The sequence below is a fragment of the Cyprinus carpio genome, chromosome B2, assembly GCF_018340385.1.
Source record: "Cyprinus carpio isolate SPL01 chromosome B2, ASM1834038v1, whole genome shotgun sequence".
NCBI classification, from domain to species: domain Eukaryota; kingdom Metazoa; phylum Chordata; class Actinopteri; order Cypriniformes; family Cyprinidae; genus Cyprinus; species Cyprinus carpio.
In genome coordinates this window covers 9,698,254-9,716,266 of record NC_056598.1, presented here as the reverse complement: position 1 = coordinate 9,716,266, position 18,013 = coordinate 9,698,254, and the positions used below count along the sequence as shown (strand labels likewise).

General features: G+C 37.1%; 1 protein-coding gene across 1 annotated transcript in view; it reads left to right on the top strand.

Moving 5' to 3' along the window:
• LOC109058800 (probable G-protein coupled receptor 158) overlaps positions 1–17,807 on the top strand; it is a 44,190-nt gene extending 26,383 nt beyond the window's left edge. The window contains exons 6-11 of the mRNA XM_042717951.1: positions 3,983–4,092; positions 4,219–4,457; positions 7,783–7,921; positions 12,533–12,638; positions 12,751–12,897; positions 13,782–17,807. Coding sequence (XP_042573885.1) covers positions 3,983–4,092; positions 4,219–4,457; positions 7,783–7,921; positions 12,533–12,638; positions 12,751–12,897; positions 13,782–15,518 — 2,478 coding nt within the window. The 3' untranslated portion in view covers positions 15,519–17,807. The remainder of the gene's footprint in view (positions 1–3,982; positions 4,093–4,218; positions 4,458–7,782; positions 7,922–12,532; positions 12,639–12,750; positions 12,898–13,781) is intronic.
• Positions 17,808–18,013: the final 206 nt, after the last annotated feature.

The window sequence follows — 18,013 nt, the reverse complement described above, 5'->3', positions numbered from 1 at the left end:
AATGAAAACCAGATAATGTCACAAACATATGAAAATGTATGAAAAATCTCCCCTAGGAAAGCTCTGAGTGTGAGGTTGTGGAGGATGCAGCAGACTGATGCAATCTGTTTATGACTGTACAGCATCACTCTGTTCAGACACCTCTTGAAGAAGAAAGCGTGCTTGACTACATCACACGTATGGATATGTTTTATTGGAATGCTTATCTCCTTTATTTGATCATATTTTGATTAATCGATCAACATTGAATCATGTTAACCTAACTGATCTCAATATAATGACACAATTGTCTTCTTTAGAGCTCTTTATGGCTGGATAGAATTAGTTTCGCACTGCAACTGAAGAACTTTGTAACATTGAACTTTGTCTTCTGTAGAGCTGTTTTACAGCAGTTTGTCAGCTGTTTTAATTTAGTCAGCCCTTTTTTGGTTTTAACTACACAGTCTCATCTTTTTTAATCAGCTATATTGGCTAATATGTAGGCTATTGTATAAAGCGCTATGTAAATTAAGGTGATTTAATAACACAATTTTATATGAAGAGTTGCTCTGCTCTGGCTGTCTATACATAAAGGCATCATTGTCATTAAAAAGATCACTGGTTTAGTGATCTTCATCCCTAAATGATACAAAAATTTGTATTTGCAATAACTAAAAATGAAGCAGGGAATTTTCTTTATTGTAAGATGAAGTCATGCTTTAATGAAAAGCATTCACAGCATCATAAAGGCTCATAAATTATGAACCTTTGTAGTATAGTAATAATGCATTTTATCATAAAAATCCCTTATAAATATAATCTGCTCCATCTCTTAAAGTTAACATAAAAAAAAAAAAAAAAAAAAAAAAAAAATGATCCATGTACGTGTATTGCCCCTAAAACATATTTTATTATACATTTTTATTTTTTCAATTTCTCTCTTCCAACCACCTGGCTCTATTCAAATCTTTAACATTTACTTTTCACATAAAGTGGGCTTCAGGTAAAGCCACCTTGAATCTTCACTAGTTCCACTCACATTAGCTAATTATTTTAACTGACATGTAAAATAAACATTTTAGAAAGCAGAAATGAGTGTGCAGTCAGAAAATTCAAGTCAGATACGATAGAAAAGAAAAGAGCAGAAGGGCAGGGAGGAAGCTGAAATGAAGGCAAAGCATGAAGATGAATTTGGAGTGAAAATATGATGAGAAGTATAAAGATTTAAAATATGATCACAATTAAAGTTAATATAAAGCGTTTAATGTTAAATATCCTTTTCCATGCCACATTACATAAGTCAGGGTTGCAAAAGGTGTTTCATGTTCCCTATTTCTAACAAATTCAGTTTTCATTGCACAGCAAATTGATTTGGAGCTCTGCATGGGACAGAAGACAGTTGTCAGTGATCAAATATGTGCATGCACTTGGATGCTCTATGGCTGCATGTGTTTTCTATGGTGACATGCTCTGCCATATGCTGCTGTTCTGCTGTGGAGCACTATGCATTATTAATGAGTCCATCTAGTTCTAGTGCAACTTGTTAAAAATAAATCCACTGATTAATTAATGGCAGAGTGTTGTGGGAAAAGGGGGCCACCTATTTGTCTCCAGTCTGATGTTACAAACATGTCGCTTCGTTTCTGTTGCCATCCTTGACTCCCTGCCCTACAGTAATGACAGTACAGCTACGGACCAGTTTTACAATGAAATTTAACAACAGTATTTGACTGCCAGGATCTGTTGTGTCAAAACAGCAGCTAACCTCTAAAACAGTTTGAAGCCTTGCATTTCTAGTGCCTTGCTGAGCGTTACCGTGTGAAAGTTTCCTATATTTTTGACAAATAAAATTTTGCCTATATGTGAATTTCTTTAGTACAAAATACTCAAATGAAAATAAAAAATCCCTTCCTAATGTCCATCTTGATGTAAAACCAGCATAACTTCAGTTGCATTCACTCCAAACAAGCCACATAACAAGTTTAACAATATTTAACCAATCACAGGAATGCATGCATCCCTGCTTGAAAAAGAAAAACATATACTAAATATATACATATTTCATAAATTACTAATAGCATATGTTATACCGGGGTTGTATGCCAACTTTAGCTTTCATTTTTTGTCTTATTTTTAATCATTTGAAAAAAAATTGCTGCTTTTACCTGAAGATGGACTTGATGAACGTAGTGCACAGTTGTTCTTAGCAAGTTTCTGGAAACTAACGGTGGCACCTTCTACTAAAAATGGCTGCATGAGTATTTTGCCAAATTGGACAGCATTTCCAACCAGAATGCACCTGGTAAAGATTTCCAGTGAACATTTCTGTGCCTTTCTGTGTCTAGTATAAAGCAGGTTTGTAAGATGAAAACCTAACAGAGCTAGGACTATCAAATAACAAAGGCATTTTTCCCAATTTGGTTGTAGTGTTGGAGTAGTTTCTTGTGTGGACAGTTCAAATATGAACTGCCTTACTGTACATCAAGCTTTTCACTTTCCTAATGAGTGTAAAAGGCATGTGCTCATTTATTTATCTGAGAGGAGAAGTCCTGCTAATTGAGTCTTCCTCATGATTAGAAGCTCCACATGGAGAGCTCTTTGATTATACTGGAGGGGGTGTTTTGCTGTTTGCACATTTAAGAGGGCGACTGTGGATTGGAAAGCTGTACTGGTGATTCTCCTTCGAGACATAAGAACAGATGCATCTTTCCATCAGTCCGTGCTGATATTCATTTAATTCTGCTGCTTTAAATAAGACAGGCACAGAAGAAAAGAGACAGCAGGCTTGACAGATAATGAAGAATTCGGGGAGCACTTTACAGGCTCGGTAGGATAAAGAACAAGGATTAAACTAAGACAATCTGGAAAGCTTGTACTTATACTTCATTTACTTGCATAATAACATGAGTATATTTGTGCATATTTGCATAGTTTTGAAGGATATGTCAATGTGTTTCATTTGCATCAAGAAAATTGAGCCTATTTTTAAGGCCATTAACACTGTTGCATTGTGAAACATGTAACAATTAAGAGTAGTCACCCAAAAAAATGAAAATTTGCTGAAAATGTACTCACCCTCAGGCCATCTAAGATGTAGATGAGTTTGTTTCTTCATCATATTTGGAGAAATGTATCACTTGCTCACCAATGGATCCTCTGCAGTGAATGAGTGAAAAAAAAAAAAAACAGCTGAAAAGAAAAAAAAGCCTCACAGTAATCCACAAGAAATCCACACCACTCCAGGCCATCAATTACCATCTTGTGAAGCGAACAGCTGTGTTTGTAAGAAAAAAAATCTATCATAAAGGTGTTTTAACTTTAAACCGTTGCCAAAATGCAAGTCCATTAACCATAATAACGCTTCCTCCAGTGAAAAAGTCCATCTCCTGTTGTCTCTCACATCAGAATCCACACATATTTGTTAAAAATGATTTTGGACTGCTTTGTCTTGTAAATGGTGCTTGGTGCAGATTTCTCTCCTTATTCAGACCAGATGACTTTTTCACTGGGGAGAGCAATATTCTGGCCAGAAGTTAAAAATGTCTTAATAGTGAATGAGTTTCTTACAAACACACAATTTTTGGCTTCTCGAGATGGTAACTGCCAGACTGGTGTGGATTTCTTATGAATTATTGTGATGTTTTTATCAGTTGTTTGGACATTCATTCTGACGGCACCCATTCACTGCAGAGGATCCACTGGTGAGCAAGTGATGGAATGCTACATTTCTCCAAATCTGATGCTCTGAGAGTGAGTGAATTTCAGCAAATTGTCATTTCATGTACTTTAATTCCTTACTACTTTCTTTTGATTTTAATGTGAAATATGACATATTCTTGACAGGTCTCAAAAGACTGAGCCAGCTACCTTCTGTTTCCTGAAGAGCATCAGTGAAACTGTGAAACTCATGCGTTCTTCTTATCACAATTACAGAACTGGATGCAAAAGAAATTCAGTGATTAGTCAACTTACTAACTTTTCATTTTTATTTTTGTCTCATCAGGTTATGATACAGTATTTTAATCCAAGTGTTTTCCGGTGTATTCTCCTGAGATGGGTCCGTTTGCTTGGATTTGCTATCGTCTACGGAACAGTGATTCTCAAACTGTACAGGTACAGATAATGCTGCCAACTTCACAGTAAACAATCATGTTTCTGCTGAAGTCTGCATAAACTAAAACAACACTTTTTTCCTTACCACTTTTATATTTGTGTCTTGTCCTTGTTTCTCATAACAAGGGTTTTAAAGGTGTTCCTGTCCCGCACCGCCCAGCGGATCCCGTACATGACCAGCTGGAGGGTTCTGCGTCTGCTTGCTGTAATTTTGCTGGTGGTCGTGTGGTTCCTCGTGGCCTGGACCTCAGCCATATGCCAGAGCCCTGACATCCATCACGCCCTCATTGACATCGGTTTCACCCCAGAGGACCTGCAGTTCAGGGTGTGCCTGCTGGACAGCTGGGACTACATGATGGCTGCTGGTCAGTTCTAATGCTTAATGTTATACTACCATAACCAGCACTGGAGAGCAAAATACAGACAGCGACACACTCAAACCACAATTAAAAATGTCATTAGATGAGATGCAGATTTAAAAACCAGAAATAATTATGATATGATATCATATATGCTTTATATATTTTATAATAATATTATAAATAAGTATATCATGAAGAAGTAGATTGCAGAGGTCAATATCTCACACACCTGCTGCCTTTCATTTGTGCTACCAGCAGCCTCAAACAAAAGGAAAATGAGGCAAGAATGCCAAAGTCTCAGGGTTATGGATGCAACTTTGACAGAAGAGATGTGGGATGTATAATCGGATCATCTGAGTGTGGCTAGACATCCTTTAAGGCATGAGGGTGTGAGACGTGGCCAGTGATGCAGAGACGGCTCTCTCTGACAGCTCCAGTAACTTCTGCTTACAGTGTGAAGCACAGCGTGAACTGCATGGAGACAGCCCAGAAACTCATATCCATTCATGCACACAAACAAAGGCATTCTCACTTGTAATATTTCAATGGTGGAAGGACAAAGATATAAGCTATACTTATTGTACTTTTTGGTTCTTTTTGAAGACACAAAATAGTCTCAGTTTTCTCATTTCTTATTTATTCAGTTTTCCTTTTGGAGGGGGGGGGGTGACGATGCAGAATAGTTAACTCAGTATAGTCAGTATAGTTAACTAAAACTATAATCATAAAAAAATTATAATAAAAGAACTTGTTACTTGAAATAAAAAAATAAAAAAACTTTTATTGTAATTTAACTAGTTGCCAAGTAAGTATTCAGTAGAAGCAGTTCAAATAAATGCAAGAAAATGCAGCTTTAAAATAGCACATATATTATTCAGTACACTGTAAATAAAAAGATTTAATCAGTCATGGCAACTTATGTTTATTATTTTAACTCATCAAAATAAGTTAAATGAAATATCAAATTCAACCTGATTTTTAAATTCGGTTTAATGTAATTTAAATGGTTAGTTTACACCAAAATTTTGTCATTAATTACTCATCCTCATGTTTTTCGAAACCTATGAAACCTTCGTCCATCTTCGGAATACAAATTAAGATATTTATGATGAAATCCAAGAGATGACATATAAAGACGAATGCACTTCACCTTGTTTACAAGCAGAGGAAAGCAATGCGCATTTTTCGATAATGGTGGAGAAAAGGAATTGTTGAATAAAGTTAAATTTGTTTTCTTTGCACACAAAAAGTATTCTCGTAGCTTCGTAAAATTATGGTTAAACCACTGATGTCAGATGGACCATTTTAACAATGTCCATACTGCGTTTCTTTGCATTGACCGTGGTAAGACCCTTGCTGTCTATGGAGGGTCAGAAAGCTCTCGGATTTCATCAAAAATATCTTAATTTGTGTTCTGAAGATTAATGAAGATCTTACAGGTTTGGATCGACATAAGGGTGAGAAATTAATGACAGAATTTTCATTTTGGGTGAACTAACCCTTCAAGTTGATACTTGCACAACCAAGTTGATTATACTTAAAAAATTAAGACAGCAACTGAACTTAAGTTTTTTAATTAAAGTAGGTAGAAATTGTACTGAATATTATTAACAGAAAATTGATATGTTTATGAATGATTGGTTGCAAAGTCTAGTTTCTTTTATAGTTTACAAGTAGAGACTGACAAAACAACAACAACAAAATCTACAAAGATCCACTGCTTCCAGAGATATAAGAATAACATGTTGAAACTAAATTAAGGAATTTAGCGATTCGGAGTAGTTTCCATTTAGTGATTTTAGTTCTTGTAGCAATTCCATTAATAAAGTACCTTTGATGACTTGAGTGATTAATTCAAACCTGTAGCATATGTCTTGAGTTTGAGACCAGTGGTTGCATCCTAAAATCATCCGAAACCACAGTATGTCACAAAAAATGTCATAGTACTCATAGAAGAGTAGGCAAAAAGTACCCAGATGACCTGCTACTCCCGGCGTGATCCTGATGTGTATATATGATGGACACATTACTATCCCATGAGGCCACAGTAGAGGATTTATGAATGGCAGTGACTTGACGCAGATGACACTTATAGGTCACACGACAATAACAACATGGTGAATGTAGCACATCCAGATTACATTCATTCTACACACATTCATACTATATATACTCTGTTTGTGGTCACAAAGTAATTACTTATTCAAAAAGGTACATGTGATTCAGACGCAGACATACTCTCTGAGTAGACACTTTTTTGAATTAGTACCAGTAACTACCAGCGTCATTTGCTTTTCTTCACTGCCATTTACAGATCTTCTCCCGTGGCCTTATGGGATAGTAAAGTGTCCATCAGATGCACACTTCAGAAACTTCCTGGGAGTAGTCAGTGATCTGGAAACTTATCGCCTGCTCTTAATACTGTGAATCTGGACTTACTACTCTTTCACATACTATTTTTTATTTAGTATAGGGAAGTATGATAATTCAGATGCAGCCTCTTTTTGAATCTTTTAGGCCGATTCATTAAAATGAACCATTTTATGTTGGCATGCAACCATTGAGTTGGGTTGTCTATTTATAGTCATTCTCTCTCATTATACTCACATCAAACTGCAAATTCCACAAATCAGCTAAAACAAATGATTTTGCTGTGGAACTGTACATTGAGTAGCTATGCAGCAAACATGTCATAGTATTTTTCTATGGTCTTCAGTCCATGTGGTAAAAGAATACAGAAACATCATAAAAATCATTTGATTAAATTTTTCTTTCTTTTTTAAAGAAACTGATTCTGAATGAGAAACAGTTCTCAATTCCTAATCTCAGTTTACAAATTAATGTGAATGCTTAAAGTAGGAAAAAAACTAATATTAACTTCATTCAAATACTAAAATATATTTAGTTTTTTAAGTTTTATAAAATATATGGTCATTTTAATTTGGTGACCAATTTAACTCTTACTTTTCCCTCAATTAACTCCTTATTTGCAACTTAATAGCCAGGTTGTTAAATTTAGGTATGGGTTAAGGCATCTAGAATATTCTCATGCACTTAATAGTAAGAATTAATCAATAGTAAGTATGGTCTGATTATGGAGTTTAGAGATTAAGCAAATTCCATTTAATGTTGTTTCAAATGTCGCCTTCAGGATGTTCATGCACTGTCGACTTGGTGTTACTTTGAGTGATGCGGCAAAGGAGAGAAGGAGGGGAAATAGCCTTTCAGGCCGTGTGAAATCACATCTTCTCAGCCGGTATTCCCAGACTTGACACACTAAATAATTAGTGACGGCACTGTGCTGTGTCTCCTTGTGTTCCTGTTCCAGCGGAGTTCCTGTTCCTGCTGTGGGGCGTCTATTTGTGCTATGCAGTGAGGACCGTTCCCTCCGCTTTCCACGAGCCTCGCTACTTGGCCATCGCCATTTATAATGAACTCCTCATCTCTGCAATATTTCACATCATTAGGTGAGCAATATGCATTAGTTATGAGTAGCAACAGCAGAAGCATGATTAAGATGTCATGCTTTCCATGTTTATTCAAAACTGAAAAAATGGTCACATTCTACCATATTTTTGTTATGTGGGTTATGTGCAACAAAACATCACATATGTAGATGGATATCTCATAGTCTATATTTTTTCTTCTCATTAACATTTGGATATTAAAATCGAATAAAATGGCAACAATAAATAGAACTAGGCAGGTTTGCTGATTAATAGCTGATTAATAGTCCATAGATATTTCCATCAGTTCATGCTGCAATTAGCAATTTTTTGAGATGCAATGAGACCTTTTTTCTGGTTTGTTCCTCCATGAAGCCTATAAACTTGCACAGAAACACATCTTGTTCCTAGGAGACTCGTGACAAATGAGTACATGCACAACATGCATTCTAAAATCAGCTCAAAATACAAATGCAAAAAATACAAAAACATGTTTGAAATCCTCAGGCTGGATGAAATCATAGCCTGAAGATAAAAATATGTACCCATCATACATGCAAATCTGAAAATCTACAGACTGTCTCTGACTTTTAGCAACTCACCCAAAACAGGTTGGAAAATTAAATCACACACAGAATAACTATAGTAACAACACAGGCAGCAGTAATAATCAAAAGGTGAAAATTTACTGATAAGCTAGAATGACCAGAAATAGACAAATATTGACAAAAGTAAAAATGAACACACTTTATTTTAAGGACTTCTGTTTTTAGTTGAAAATGGTGTCGTGTACACACTACTTACTGCAGTCAGCTTCAAATTTCTCTCTCCTCTCTTTGTCTGTTAGCTTTCTTGTTTTTTCCACATATATTCCTATCATGAGCACTGCAAACACAGATTAGCATAGTAGTATTGGCACGCAAAACTGCTCTCTTTCATGTCTGCATTCCCAACCCAGCACCATTGGGTTACTGATTATAAATCATTTTCATTCCAAACTGGGTCAAATCAAACCAAATTCCTCACCCATCTCAATCCCAGTGTTTTTAGAGTGTAGCGTACTATAGCGGTAATTGATTAAAGGGGTCCTACTATGCTCTTTTACAAAGTCTCGATTTTGTTTTGGGGGTGTACTAGAACATGCTCTCATGCTCGGTGGTGTGAAGAACACATTATTTTTCACATAATTTACATTATTACAATACCTCTCTCCCCAGCCTGTCACAAGTGACTCGATTAGTTCCAGGTTGGATGAAGGCCCGCCTTCCGAAAAAACAAAAAGTGTTGTGAATGGTTAGCTGCCCTAGTGCGTTGTGATTGGCAAACAGCTTAGAAATGTTTCAGTACTGCCATGCCCCTTACCAAAGCAGCAAGTTCCATCTGCTCTGGTATAGTTAAGGATGGCGTCAATATTCCCATATCAGTTTAAGCCAGATTCAGACTCCAAGAATATTGAACAAGAGGATCAGAATCAGAACCTTTGCACGCATGGGCCTTTCTCTTGTGAGCCTCCTCACAGCCCTCCTCCCATGCCACAGTCAGCTCAATTAAGATGATTTCATGGTCTTTGGCTGACCACAAGACAATGTCTGGGCGAAATGCTGTGTGAACCACTTCCGGGAACTGCAGCTTCCTTCCTATATCGACTGCAGCAAGTTTGATTTTGCTAATGCCCTAATTGCAAATGGTCTGGCTCCCTCCTTGATCAAAGTGATAATTTCCTTGCCTGTACTCTGCCCATGTGATCTTACGCTTGGGCACTTCCTATTTTGTCCATGCTTCCTGGGATGCTTGTTCCACTGCTCTGGACATACACCTGTGCTCCTCTTGAGCTCTGATTTCTGCCTGAATGATGCCTCGCCTGATCATAGTACTTGGATTCCCAAACTGTTGGAAATGTGTCGACCCCAGGCCTTGACATCGTGTGCAGGTGTTGCCAATGATGTTGCACAACTTCAATGAGCTTTTTGCCTGTTCAGAAAGTATAGTTGGCTCCTGTTTGTTCTGCATGACTGCTGGTTTTTCTGGTCTATGAATATTCTGATTGGCTCCAAGACCCTGGCCCCTGATGGGGTCTTCATGAGCTTCTTTATGGAACTCCTGTACTTCCTTGCTCACGCTGGTTAATATGACAGACTTGGGCTGGCCGAGAAGAGTCCTTGTGAAACCATATGGGTCTTTTAGGAACTGTTCTCGACTCTTTTTTTTCATCCTCCTCTGCTGTCTAAGGTATTCAGCCCTGCAAAGCTTACACAGCTGTTCCCGCAGCTTGCTTGTAAAGTCTTTAATCCCTTCCTTTTCATTCTGCGTAACAACTTGTAAAAGTGCATGTCGCATCCGATGACCCTTTTAACATGAATCGTGTAACCAAGCCCCCTATAATGACTGAAAGTTGTCTGGGTCCCAATTAGAAAGTAAAAACCAGATCACATCAGCAGAACTTTGCACTAGACTTGTAAAAAAGGTGAAGAGAGCTGGCCTCAGCTAAATGACACGCATCATGAAGACAGCACTGATAAGCCACTTGAGAGAAGGTTCATGAAATATGCCTGCTGCAGACAGCTCATGCATAAAACTACTAAAGCCTAAAATAAACCCATTCACCCTGTTCCTGTCTCACCGTCAGTCTGCCATCTTTCAGACTGCTCTGGTGCTCCTTCATTTCACTCTCTTTGACCACAGAATTCTTTTCATTTATTTCTCCTATAAATAATAAATATAAGACGTAGATCTAGCAAATGGAAGTTTTTGAAATACTGTATTTCAGAATTTGTTACAAATAGCCATGAGCTCTCTTGAGCTTTGGTTTTCAACTAGTAGGTTACGACCCAAAAATAGGTCACATGCTGCGTCATGTCTTGTCAGAATGAATGTATGTATGGGTATGACAACACCATAAAGTTGTTATTACCAGTGTGATTTTGTATTTTCCTTATCTATCAGTGAGCAGAAAGCAATTTGTAGTGAATTATAATAATTTTTGTGAGTTAATCAACTTTTGAGGTTTGCTCTATGTAACACGTTTAGTTTTGATATGCATAAATAAGTGATAGAATAATAATTGTCATAATTCCGATGTAGCTGTTATGTGGCATGTTGAAATAACAAATGCTCTGAGGTACTCTGAGGTGCACTTGAAGGCAGTATAAGTCTAAACTTTTTGTGAAATAAAGAATTATGGCAGAATCAAATGGGTATTATTCATGATAAATTGTACTTGTGAATGTTGATGCCACTATTCAGTTTGTAGACCTTCTGTGTGTTGCTGAAGATTCTGTTCATTTAACTGATTTATGAGGAGACAGACTTGAATGACCAACAGAATTTCCCATCATTCTCTGTGGCAACATGAGAATGAAAAAAATACACAGATAAAACACTAATTATACACTTAATGTGAATTCTTTGCTCTTCATTTTGTTAGGTTACTGATAAAATCCTTTCTGGTTTTGTGAAAAGGAAAGAAGGAAATTGATGGGTCATTTGAAAACAGTGGTAATTGCAATTTTCTATGTAAGTCTGAACTTCTCATGAGAACAGATCTGTTCACAGTCAGTAAATACAACTAGCAATGCATGTATAGATAGAACAGAAACATGAATAAGATCAAAAATCTGTATGCATTCTGCATTTCTAATATTCTGCAGCTTTACTTGAAGCTTTACTTGAAAGTTTTCATTATATTGTTGCATTAAACCATTGATAAACACTGCATTGATATGTTAAGGCACTTATTGACTGTGCATTTCTCATATTCAGAAGCCTAATAAAATTATTTGCTCAGTGTTTGTTGTTTTATGCAGTAATCTGTAGAACAAAACATCTGTATTGGTCTGTAGGTGTATGCATTTACAAAAATGTCAGTACTCTGCCTGTTAAAAATGTTGCATATTTTTGGGTCTATGCAATTAATGTCAATACATTTAAGGATATTTTTTTAAGACAACTGCATTATTTTTGAATGATAAACAGTTTTGGTAGTTCATTGGGCTGCTCCTTAATGCAGTTATATTCCAGAACCTCTGCCCTAGAAAATACTTGTGGAGTAAAAATGCACTGGTGTTATTTATGATGGAGGTATCACAATGTCTAGCAGTTTTAGTAGAATCTGTTTCTCCACACTCTGCTTCTTTGCCGATGTCTGCAACCCCTGCTGGTTCTAGCAGATAAGCTCTGTTTGTCTGAAAAGTGGTGATGCCCTGTTTTGATGCTTTGCCAAAGCAGCTCTTGAAAGGTGGTGTGATTAATGAGCCAGAATATCATTACTCTTTGCATAACGAAAGAACAGTGAACTCTGTTGCTTCTAAAACCATCAGGATACCTAACCCTGTTGACTAAACACTGTTTAAATAAACAGAGCAAGCCCTTAGATGCCACACCACTTTAAATTACATTTGCCCTCATTATGCTGTTTGAAGCTGTTTTCCTGATTTTGAAGCTCTCACTTGTTGTGAAATTTGCTCCTGATGCTAAAAGGTTTCCCCTTTTTATTTAGCTTTGATCTGCCATTTGTGATTCTCTGTCAAAAAAAAAAAAAAAGTCAGAGAAGGAACCTGCATGTGGTGAAGAAAGTTAGCAAAATGGCTAAATTTCACTTTTGGCACCTTTAACAAGCTTTGGTCTGATCTACAGGTTCTCTCTCGGCAGTGGGCTGCATCCAGATTGGATGCTAATGTTATTTTTTGTTCACACACACCTGACAGTGACGGTTACTCTGGGATTGCTTCTCATTCCAAAGGTGATTATTATCCTTCTCATTAAATCTATAGAATGCATGCAAACAGCCTATGGAGATTAATACAGTGTTGTTTTTGAGAAAGGGTCATAGATTGTTTCGTCCTTCACTGCAGTTCTTGTTCACTGGAACTCACACACGGGAAGATATAACCACAGAGGCTTATGAAGATGAGTTGGATATGGGTCACTCAGGCTCCTGCCTGAACAGCAGCATAACATCTGCCTGGAGCGAACACAGTCTGGATCCCGAGGACATAAGGGTAAGACATTTTCACTGGCTCTCTGAACTTTTAGATACACAAACAATATCCTAAAAATCTGACAAACATTTGCAATGTTTGAACCCCATTGTTCAAAATTTTCTAGTGTTGATTAGATTTATGTTTAAATTTCAGTGAACTGTCTTGTTAGTGATATCTCTGTGTTTTAAATACTCTTATCATGTTTCAGACTAGGTGCATTTTAGGGATTTCATAGCAGATGCAAGTTTTTATAGCCCCAACTTACAGGACCTTGAACTTGAGAAAACTGTACTTCTTAGCAGAAAATTCTTAGCATAGCTCTGAATATTACTAATAATTTTAGCCATCATATGTTACCTGTAAAAAATGATGATGAGCATGGCAGAGGAAGCGTTCATTTTTATTCAGTCTTCCCATGGTAATGGGATTATTAATATTGAACTGTTTTCTCTGAAATACTTGTTCTTTATGAGTGCCATCTCTCTTTCATACTGTATGTATCCAGTAATCAAGAACTTTCCATTGTGTGTTGATTCGCAGACTTCTAAATTATTGATGGAGACCAGATCACTTTAAGATCTGAGTTCACTTTAATGTCAAAAATCTGGTGCCCTGACATTTAGTGCGGTTGTGCTTCTGGCAACTGGAGTTCAAATCCCAGTTTTTGGTCCTTTGCAAACCCGTCTTTCTTCTTTTCTGTGTTCACTACACTCTTCACTTTCACTATCTACTTGCAAAAATGCTTAACATAAATGTAAATGCAAAGAAAATTGGGTTCTTTTTCACTTAATTCATATTTTGATCAGTTTAGACTAGAGGGGTCTGAGTTTGTTTCTTCTACAAGAGTGAAAACCTTAACTATGTTTTGTGTGTCAGTTTTATGTGTTCTTTGCCTTCATCAGGAGGAGCTCAAGAAACTCTACGCCCAACTGGAGATCTATAAAAGAAAGAAGATGCTGGCCAATAACCCTCATTTACAGAAAAAACGCAGTTCCAAGAGAGGACTTGGACGGACACTAATGCGCCGCATCACAGAAATACCTGAGACAGTGACTCGGCAATATAGCCGGGAAGATCGAGATGCAAGTGACCATGGGAGTAACAGAGGCACTCTGAGGAGAAACCCATTTGACCCGTCTCACTCTGGGAAGTCAAGGGAAGAATCGTTAAAGAGCAAGATGTTCTCATTGAAGAGATCTCACAGCTATGACCATACGCATGATCAAGGTGGGGAAACCAATGGAGTGCATGAAGATAAAATGGAGAACTCTACTACTGAGACTTCTCTGCTTGACACCTTGATGGGCCGGAGGTCCAACAAGAAGAACCCTGAGGTGCCAAAGGTCGAGTTAGCCGAATCTACCGAGTCAGTGCCCTTAGTGTGCAAGTCAGCCAGTGCACATAACCTAGCAGCAGAAAAAAAGCCTGTACATCTTCGGACCTCTATGTTACAGAAGTCACTGTCTGTCATTGCTAGTGCCAGAGAAAGGACACTGGGCATTGCTGGGAAGACCCACAGTGTGGAAGATGCCAGTAAAAAGGGTCTCAAAGTAAGGGACAGCACAGCGCTTTCGGAAGTCAACGAATCTCCTGAGTGTTTACCAAAAATGATCATCAGCCAGTCGGTTGAGTACACCAAAACGCCTAGTAAGATGGGCATCATGAAGCAGCAAGTGAGTGGCAGTCAGCCCTCCATTTGTTCAGAACCAGGGAAGAGCAAGGACCTGTACGACCTCTCTGAGGTGTGCCCTTGGGAAATGGAGGAGTTACCCACTCCAACGGAGGGCAAGTCCCAGAAGCATGTTTCCATTGCACCCACCGAAACCAATACAATCCATGAGAGCAGTGCAAAAAGTGGACACAAGTCTCAACACAAACAAAAAGGATTGGGCCAATCGCCGTCAAACCGGCGCCGCTCCAGAGATAAGACTGGGGACAGGGATGAAGGGAGGAAACCCAAATCACCTCTCAACCTCAATGCCCACAAAGACGCAAGTCCATGGAACTTCGAGGATCTACCGGTGCAACAAATGGAGCCTGTAGGACTATCCCCCAAGAGAACAAGCCACAAGAAAAGTGTCACTCCCACAGATGGAAAGCCCAAGATCATCCTCTCAGACATCTCCAAGTCCACAGGAAGCCTTTTGCAACCTCCATCTCTCATGGTGGATATCTGCCCTTGGGATTACGATCCCCCTCTTTCCCCCAACCAGGACAAGACTTGCAGCCCCACACATCATTCAAAGAGAAGAGATTCTTGCTCAAAAAGAAAAGGATCCTGTTCTTCCAAAGACAAAGCTAAGGATAAAGAAGATGACAAACGAATTTCCAAGAGTAAGGAGCGGAGAAGCTCCTCAAGCAAACCCTCTGAGAAGCGTCGCACAAGTCAATCATCGGAGGGAGACCAAGTTCCCACAATGGCATCTGGAAGGAGGAGGAGCTCTACTAGAGACTCTGCCATCAGTAAGCGTGCTGACGTTTGCCCCTGGGAGACAGAGGTATTGCCAAATGTTACCTCAAATGATAAACAGCCTGCAACGACTGAGAACCACACAACTCCAACACCCTCCACTTACCTCAACATGGCTGACGTTTGTCCATGGGACTTTGATGAGAAGCTGTCAGGGAAAAGTGCATGACACAGCAATCACAAAATTAGACCACTCCAGTAGGGTTTATAAGATGAAAGTTAAGGCCCATTCACACCAAGAAAGCTTACTGTAATGTTAACTGGCTTCCACACCAACAATAATGTGCGCTGCAGTTATATCGTCTGCCACTTTAAACGCTCCTTGAAGTTGGGTGGATTCTTTTTGGCGGTCAATGTTTTTTCTCATTCATCAGCTGATAAAATATAATTCTAAAATACTATTTTCATATATTTAAAATGATAATAAAAACTTTATATTTATAGTTGTCATCCTTGGTTTGAATGGGCCTTTAGCCTTATTTTCACACTTACTTGCTTTAAGGTTTCAATAAGTTTCCATATATACAAAATAAAACACTTTTTCAGAAGTTTTCAATTCTTGTCAATGTAAAATGTAAAAGTTTCATCCACAAAAATTGCCTTCCAGTTGAAATAAAATGGATATGGCTCCCAACTAAAATAAAAACATAGTGCCTTGCAAAAGTATTTAAACCCCACTCATTTTCAGTTTCAAGCTTTATATTTTATGTATTTATTTAAATATTTTTATGTGACTTTTCTTTCATCACATTTTAATATTTCCTTAAAAAAATCTGAAGGGCAAAAACATAACACAGTGGATGTCCCAGTGGCACTTCTGTTTCAGTTATCAGGAAGTGTTCAAACAATGCAGTGTTCAACCCCTGAATAATACCATCAATCTCCTTGAAGAATTAGTTTATTATTGTTTTCTCACAACCCTTTATGAAAATGAATACTGCTGTTTTTCAAATCAGAAAATAAGAGAATTTGTTTTGGGTGTTTGAAGACTTTCACAAGGCACAGTTAGAGAAGGTGGGGTAAGATGAGACATCCTGTATCTAGAAAACTGCACAGTTTTTATACAATTAATTTTTAAGCTGTAATATTTGGCTATTTGTGATGGAATAAACCACACAATCCTAACTCTAACTCCAGTAAGTAATTCTCTGGGCAGGCTTATTATTAATAATTTTGAAGGTCAGTATATATATCTGTATATTATGGCTGCACAAAGTTAAAAATGAAAGATTTCCACTGTTATTGCCCAGGAAAACAGTAATTCAATTTGAATTATAGGTATTAATTTTTTTTTTTTAAACTAACAGAAAACAATCATTTGTGTAACATTTAAAATATAGCTGTTAAAATATTTCTATGTGAAAACTACCTCCAGTCTCTGCTGTATTTTATACATGTTGGTGACTTGATAGATGTAAATGTATATCTATGATTAGGCTAAATAATACAACTAAAAAATAGCATATAGCCCTTCTTTTTTTCTTTTTTTCAAAAAATGGTGGTGGGGAAAATTACTTAAGGGCATTATTTCATTGGCGCTATGCTGTAAATGGTTTCTTATAATAGCAGTTAATAGGAGGCTCATCATACCCTATTCTTGTCTACATTTTTAAATTAATTGTAAACTGCAAAAAATATATAAAAACATTTCTTTAAAACTTTTATTAACAACATTCACTTCATGACCACTTGAAATGCAAGTGATGAATAATTAAGGTCAGTCTTTTAAAAATATATTTCTCAAAAAACTTCAGTTTACCAAATATATTTAGGGACATTTTTTTTATATTCATGGGTACTATTTTAGACATGGTCTACAATGTTTTCAACATTAATTTATTTCATCAAAGAGAACCAACGAATGGTAAACTGTACACCAGCAGGTTGCAATGTAAATCAGTTGTTTCATAATTCTGTGTAAAACATTTGTATCAGTAAATTGCATGAATGCGAGTAAACCAAGATACATTTTTAATCTATGTTGAATATTGACAAAGAACTAAAGTTCAAAGCATTTGTTTGATCATTGCATGTGCACACTTATCTGTTGCATTGTTGCTGGTACAGTATTGTTATTTATTATTATTTTTATTTATTTTTTTCGTTTTACAGAACCCCTTCTGTTCTGTTGTGATTTGTATCAGTATCAACTACTGGCTTAAAGCATAATCAGTGATGTCACCCTATTGATGATTGTTGCATCAATGTATACAAATTCACATTGGCTCTTGCATGACAGTGAGTAGGTCTGTCTTTTAACTGCACATGAAATTCCAAATCAGCAGGAGTGTTGTGTGTCTATTGAATATCTATAGTTACATTCCCAACTTCAGTATTATGCAGTTGTTATGCTCAATAGCAATCCAAATGGGAACATTTCTACTGTAAATAGATATTGTCTGCTTCTTTGTGATAGCATGTACATACAATACTTCCTTAAATAAACATATTGTGTTCTGATTTTACTTGTCTCATGATCCTCATCATACACTTATATGATGATTTTTTTAAAAGTAGTCCCAATGGAATACTTTTCTTGGGTTTGCTTTATGTCTACCAAAAAAAAAAAAAAAAAAAAAACCCCAGAGAAATTTAGCATTGCATCACTTGATCACCAATGGATTCACTGCAGTGAATGAGTGCCGTCAGAATGAGAGTCCAAAC